At 49.9% G+C, this 7500-nt stretch overlaps 1 protein-coding gene across 1 annotated transcript in view; it reads right to left on the bottom strand.

The window, feature by feature from the left end:
* LOC124017080 (protein kinase C beta type) overlaps positions 1–4088 on the bottom strand; it is a 47467-nt gene extending 43379 nt beyond the window's left edge. Inside the window, exon 1 of the mRNA XM_046332466.1 lies at positions 3941–4088. Within this exon, the coding sequence (XP_046188422.1) occupies positions 3941–4064 (124 nt within the window). The 5' untranslated portion in view covers positions 4065–4088. The remainder of the gene's footprint in view (positions 1–3940) is intronic.
* Positions 4089–7500: the final 3412 nt, after the last annotated feature.

The following is a 7500-nucleotide window of genomic DNA, read 5'->3' as shown; positions in this document are numbered from 1 at the left end:
GAGACATGTTTAACCCCTTTCAAAGAGAAACAAGGTGTTTAAGTGTCCTAAATCTAGGAGACATATTTAACCCCTTTCAAAGAGAAACAAGGTGTTTAAGTGTCCTAAATCTAGGAGACATATTTAACCCCTTTTAAAGAATAGTATCAAGAGAAACAAGGTGGTTAAGTGTCCTAAATCTAGGAGACATATTTAACCCTTTTAAAGAGAAACAAGGTGGTTAAGTGTCCTAAATCTAGGAGACATATTTAACCCTTTTAAAGAGAAACAAGGTGTTTAAGTGTCCTAAATCTAGGAGACATATTTAACCCTTTTAAAGAGAAACAAGGTGTTTAAGTGTCCTAAATCTAGGAGACATATTTAACCCCTTTTAAAGAGAAACAAGGTGGTTAAGTGTCCTAAATCTAGGAGACATATTTAACCCCTTTTAAAGAATAGTATCATGAGAAACAAGGTGGTTAAGTGTCCTAAATCTAATACACATATTTAACCCCTTTTAAAGAATAGTATCATGAGAAACAAGGTGGTTAAGTGTCCTAAATCTAGGAGACATATTTAACCCCTTTTAAAGAATAGTATCATGAGAAACAAGGTGGTTAAGTGTCCTAAATCTAGGAGACATATTTAACCCTTTTAAAGAGAAACAAGGTGTTTAAGTGTCCTAAATCTAGGAGACATATTTAACCCTTTTAAAGAGAAACAAGGTGGTTAAGTGTCCTAAATCTAGGAGACATATTTAACCCCTTTTAAAGAGAAACAAGGTGGTTAAGTGTCCTAAATCTAGGAGACATATTTAACCCCTTTTAAAGAATAGTATCACGAGAAACAAGGTGGTTAAGTGTCCTAAATCTAGGAGACATATTTAACCCCTTTAAAGAGAAACAAGGTGGTTAAGTGTCCTAAATCTAGGAGACATATTTAACCCCTTTTAAAGAGAAACAAGGTGTTTAAGTGTCCTAAATCTAGGAGACATATTTAACCCCTTTAAAGAGAAACAAGGTGTTTAAGTGTCCTAAATCTAGGAGACATTTAACCCCTTTTAAAGAATAGTATCATGAGAAACAAGGTGTTTAAGTGTCCTAAATCTAGGAGACATATTTAACCCCTTTTTCTGGGTCAGCACAAAACTACCTCCATACTTCCATTTGTTTAAAATATAAAACCCGGTACTGTTACCTTCAAATCAAATGTATTTATAAAGCCCTTCGTACATCAGCTGATATCTCAAAGTGCTGTACAGAAACCCAGCCTAAAACCCCAAACAGCAAGCAATGCAGGTGTAGAAGCAGGTTGGCTAGGAAAAACTCCCTAGAAAGGCCAAAATCTAGGAAGAAACCTAGAGAGGAACCAGGCTATGTGGGGTGGCCAGTCCTCATCTGGCTGTACTGGGTAGAGAGGAACCAGGCTATGAGGGGTGGCCTGTCCTCATCCGGCTGTACTGGGTAGAGAGGAACCAGGCTATGAGGGGTGGCCAGTCCTCTTCTGGCTGTGCGGTGTAGAGAGGAACCAGGCTATGAGGGGTGGCCAGTCCTCTTCTGGCTGTACTGGGTAGAGAGGAACCAGGCTCTGAGGGTGGCCAGTCCTCATCTGGCTGTGCTGGGTAGAGAGGAACCAGGCTATGAGGGGTGGCCAGTCCTCATCTGGCTGTACTGGGTGGAGAGGAACCAGGCTATGAGGGGTGGCCAGTCCTCTTCTGGCTGTACTGGGTAGAGAGGAACCAGGCTATGAGGGTGGCCAGTCCTCTTCTGGCTGTACTGGGTAGAGAGGAACCAGGCTATGAGGGGTGGCCAGTCCTCATCTGGCTGTACTGGGTAGAGAGGAACCAGGCTATAAGGGGTGGCCAGTCCTCTTCTGGCTGTACTGGGTAGAGAGGAACCAGGCTATGAGGGGTGGCCAGTCCTCTTCTGGCTGTGCCGGGTGGAGATTATAACAGAACATGGCCTTCAGACGAGTCCCGTGACACTTGTGGAGGTCGTACGTGTGTGTGTGTGTGTGTGGGGGGGGGTTCTGGGGAGGGCCATTCTGTTCATGAAAACATCCCCTTTCCACAGTGGCCTCCCATTAGTTTTCAGCCCAAACGGTTCGGACTCTACCAAACAACCTGTGGCACATGGACGATACAGACTTCAGATGAGTCTCCTGACACTTGTGGGGGTCGTAGAGCTAAACGGAGAACACAGAGTCTCCCCTTTCCATTTCAGTAGGTCAAACTGTTCGGACGCTACAGACGTTTTCGGGATGTCTCAGACTGCTCTGTCTCAGACTGCTCTACCTCTGTCTCAGACTGCTCTACCTCTGTCTCAGACTGCTCTACCTCTGTCTCAGACTGCTCTACCTCTGTCTCAGACTGCTCTGTCTCAGACTGCTCTAACTCTGTCTCAGACTGCTCTACCTCTGTCTCAGACTGCTCTAAATCTGTCTCAGACTGCTCTAACTCTGTCTCAGACTGCTCTAACTCTGTCTCAGACTGCTCTAACTCTGTCTCAGACTGCTCTACCTCTGTCTCAGACTGCTCTACCTCTGTCTCAGACTGCTCTACCTCTGTCTCAGACTGCTCTACCTCTGTCTCAGACTGCTCTACCTCTGTCTCAGACTGCTCTAACTCAGACTGCTCTAACTCTGTCTCAGACTGCTCTAACTCTGTCTCAGACTGCTCTAACTCTGTCTCAGACTGCTCTAACTCTGTCTCAGACTGCTCTACCTCTGTCTCAGACTGCTCTAACTCTGTCTCAGACTGCTCTAACTCAGACTGCTCTACCTCTGTCTCAGACTGCTCTAACTCTGTCTCAGACTGCTCTAACTCAGACTGCTCTAACTCTGTCTCAGACTGCTCTACCTCTGTCTCAGACTGCTCTAACTCTGTCTCAGACTGCTCTACCTCTGTCTCAGACTGCTCTACCTCTGTCTCAGACTGCTCTAACTCTGTCTCAGACTGCTCTACCTCTGTCTCAGACTGCTCTAACTCTGTCTCAGACTGCTCTAACTCTGTCTCAGACTGCTCTAACTCTGTCTCAGACTGCTCTAACTCAGACTGCTCTAACTCAGACTGCTCTAACTCAGACTGCTCTAACTCAGACTGCTCTAACTCAGACTGCTCTGTCTCAGACTGCTCTACCTCTGTCTCAGACTGCTCTACCTCTGTCTCAGACTGCTCTAACTCAGACTGCTCTAACTCTGTCTCAGACTGCTCTAACTCTGTCTCAGACTGCTCTAACTCAGACTGCTCTAACTCTGTCTCAGACTGCTCTAACTCTGTCTCAGACTGCTCTACCTCTGTCTCAGACTGCTCTACCTCTGTCTCAGACTGCTCTACCTCTGTCTCAGACTGCTCTACCTCTGTCTCAGACTGCTATAACTCTGTCTCAGACTGCTCTAACTCAGACTGCTCTAACTCAGACTGCTCTAACTCAGACTGCTCTAACTCAGACTGCTCTAACTCAGACTGCTCTAACTCAGACTGCTCTAACTCAGACTGCTCTAACTCAGACTGCTCTAACTCAGACTGCTCTACCTCTGTCTCAGACTGCTCTACCTCTGTCTCAGACTGCTCTACCTCTGTCTCAGACTGCTCTACCTCTGTCTCAGACTGCTCTACCTCTGTCTCAGACTGCTCTACCTCTGTCTCAGACTGCTCTACCTCTGTCTCAGACTGCTCTACCTCTGTCTCAGACTGCTCTACCTCTGTCTCAGACTGCTCTACCTCTGTCTCAGACTGCTCTACCTCTGTCTCAGACTGCTCTACCTCTGTCTCAGACTGCTCTAACTCTGTCTCAGACTGCTCTAACTCTGTCTCAGACTGCTCTAACTCTGTCTCAGACTGCTCTAACTCTGTCTCAGACTGCTCTAACTCTGTCTCAGACTGCTCTAAGTCGAGGGGTTAAATTATTTGCTGCAGGGAGTGTGTATGTGTATGTGTGTGTGTGTGTGTGTGTGTACTGACTGTAGACGGTGAGTTTGTTGTCCTTGATATCTGCGGTGATCTGGATGCGTCCTCTCCTCTCAGTGTGGTCCGTTCCACACAGACTGGGAACATTAGACACACATCGGTTGTGGATGTTCATCATACAATCTAGAGAGACACACACACACACACACACACACACACACACACACACACACACACACACACACACACACACACACACACACACACACACACACACACACACACACACACACACACACACACACACAGGTTATGGATGTTCATCATACAATCTAGAGAGAGACACACACACACACACACACACACACACACACACACACACACACACACACACACACACACACACACACACACACACACACACACACACACACACACACACACACACACACACACACACACACACACACACACAGGTTATGGATGTTCATCATACAATCTAGAGAGACACACACACACACACACACACACACACACACACACACACACACACACACACACACACACACACACACACACACACACAGGTTGGGGGTCAATTCCAGTCAATTCAGAAATCAAACTTAGCAGATATTTGATGGGGGGCACTATGTTGCATTTACCCAGAGCTTAATGGAGCATCTGTGGCCAATTAGACAAGATTTTAGTTCTGGTCTTTCTGGGATGAAGTTTGATGTAATGTATTGAAGTTCCCATTTCTGGCCACAAGGGGGCACTGTGTTACAGGGTAGGATCATAGAGCTGCTGGACACCGAGCGTACAAAACATTAAGAACACCTGCTGTTTTACATGACAGACCAAGTGAAAGCTATGATCCCTCATTGATGTCGCCTGTTAAATCCACTTCAGATCGGTGTTGATGAAGGGGAGGGTTAAAGATGAAGGGGGGTTAAAGGAAGGGGAGGGTTAAAGATGAAGGGGAGGGGTTAAAGATGAAGGGGAGGGTTAAAGATGAAGGGGAGGGGTTAAAGATGAAGGGGAGGGGTTAAAGATGAAGGGGAGGGCCAGCATCCCCGTGGAACGCTTTGGAGGCAACATGGGCCAGCATCCCCGTGGAACACAACATGGGCCAGCATCCCCGTGGCGTGGACGACACCTTGTAGAGTCAACATGGACCAGCATCCCCGTGGAACGCTTTGGAGGCAACATGGGCCAGCATCCCCGTGGAACGCTTTGGAGGCAACATGGGCCAGCATCCCCGTGGAACGCTTACGACACCTTGTAGAGTCAACATGGACCAGCATCCCCGTGGAACGCTTTGGAGGCAACATGGGCCAGCATCCCCGTGGAACGCTTACGACACCTTGTAGAGTCAACATGGACCAGCATCCCCGTGGAACGCTTTGGAGGCAACATGGGCCAGCATCCCCGTGGAACGCTTACGACACCTTGTAGAGTCAACATGGGCCAGCATCCCCGTGGAACGCTTTGGAGTCAACATGGGCCAGCATCCCTGTGGAACGCTTTGGAGTCAACATGGGCCAGCATCCCCGTGGAACGCTTTGGAGTCAACATGGGCCAGCATCCCTGTGGAACGCTTACAACATGACACCTTGTAGAGTCAACATGGACCAGCATCCCCGTGGAACATGCCAGCATCCCATGAACGACACCTTGTAGAGTCAACATGGACCAGCATCCCCGTGGAACAACATGGGCCAGCATCCCTGTGGACGACACCTTGTAGAGTCAACATGGGCCAGCATCCCCAGCATCCCCGTGGAACGCTTTGGAGTCAACATGGACCAGCATCCCCGTGGAACGCTTTGGAGGCAACATGGGCCAGCATCCCCGTGGAATCAACTTACGACACCTTGTAGAGTCAACATGGGCCAGCATCCCCGTGGAACGCTTTGGAGTCAACATGGACCAGCATCCCCGTGGAACGCTTTGGAGGCAACATGGGCCAGCATCCCCGTGGAACGCTTACGACACCTTGTAGAGTCAACATGGACCAGCATCCCATGGGCCAGCGTGGAACGCTTTGGAGTCAACATGGTCCAGCATCCCTGTGGAACGCTTTGGAGTCAACATGGGCCAGCATCCCCGTGGAATGCTTACGACACCTTGTAGAGTCAACATGGGCCAGCATCCCCGTGGAACACTTGAGTCAACATGGGCCAGCATCCCTGTGGAACGCTTACGACACCTTGTAGAGTCAACATGGACCAGCATCCCCGTGGAACGCTTTGGAGTCAACATGGGCCAGCATCCCCGTGGAACGCTTACGACACCTTGTAGAGTCAACATGGGCCAGCATCCCCGTGGAACACTTTGGAGTCAACATGGGCCAGCATCCCTATGGAACGCTTACGACACCTTGTAGAGTCAACATGGGCCAGCATCCCCGTGGAACGTTTACGACACCTTGTAGAGTCAACATGGACCAGCATCCCCGTGGAACGCTTGAGGCAACATGGGCCAGCATCCCGGTGGAACGCTTACGACACCTTGTAGAGTCAACATGGGCCAGCATCCCCGTGGAAAGCTTTGGAGTCAACATGGGCCAGCATCCCCGTGGAACGCTTTGGAGTCAACATGGGCCAGCATCCCTGTGGAACGCTTACGACACCTTGTAGAGTCAACATGGACCAGCATCCCCGTGGAACGCTTACGACACCTTGTAGAGTCAACATGGACCAGCACCCCGTGGAACGCTTTGGAGTCAACATGGACCAGCATCCATGTGGAACGCTTACACCTTGTAGAGTCAACATGGGCCAGCATCCCCGTGGAACGCATGGGCCAGGATCCCTGTCAACATGGACCAGCATCCCCATGGAACGCTTTGGAGGCAACATGGGCCAGCATCCCTGTGGAACGCTTACGACACCTTGTAGAGTCAACATGGACCAGCATCCCCGTGGAACGCTTTGGAGTCAAAATGGACCAGCATCCCCGTGGAACGCTTTGGAGGCAACATGGGCCAGCATCCCCGTGGAACGCTTACGACACCTTGTAGAGTCAACATGGACCAGCATCCCCGTGGAACGCTTTGGAGTCAACATGGTCCAGCATCCCCGTGGACCGCTTTGGAGTCAACATGGTCCAGCATCCCTGTGGAACGCTTTGGAGTCAACATGGGCCAGCATCCCCGTGGAATGCTTACGACACCTTGTAGAGTCAACATGGGCCAGCATCCCCGTGGAACACTTTGGAGTCAACATGGGCCAGCATCCCTGTGGAACGCTTACGACACCTTGTAGAGTCAACATGGACCAGCATCCCCGTGGAACGCTTTGGAGTCAACATGGGCCAGCATCCCCGTGGAAACATGGGCCAGCATCCCCGTGGAACGACACCTTGTAGAGTCAACATGGGCCAGCATCCCCGTGGAACACTTTGGAGTCAACATGGGCCAGCATCCCCGTGGAACGCTTACGACACCTTGTAGAGTCAACATGGACCAGCATCCCCGTGGAACGCTTTGGAGGCAACATGGGCCAGCATCCCCGTGGAACGCTTACGACACCTTGTAGAGTCAACATGGGCCAGCATCCCCGTGGAACGCTTTGGAGTCAACATGGGCCAGCATCCCCGTGGAACGCTTACGA

The sequence above is a fragment of the Oncorhynchus gorbuscha genome, unplaced genomic scaffold, assembly GCF_021184085.1.
Source record: "Oncorhynchus gorbuscha isolate QuinsamMale2020 ecotype Even-year unplaced genomic scaffold, OgorEven_v1.0 Un_scaffold_1463, whole genome shotgun sequence".
Classification (NCBI taxonomy): domain Eukaryota; kingdom Metazoa; phylum Chordata; class Actinopteri; order Salmoniformes; family Salmonidae; genus Oncorhynchus; species Oncorhynchus gorbuscha.
Note: the sequence above shows the minus strand (reverse complement) of the source record. Positions and strands in the feature narration are given on the sequence as shown.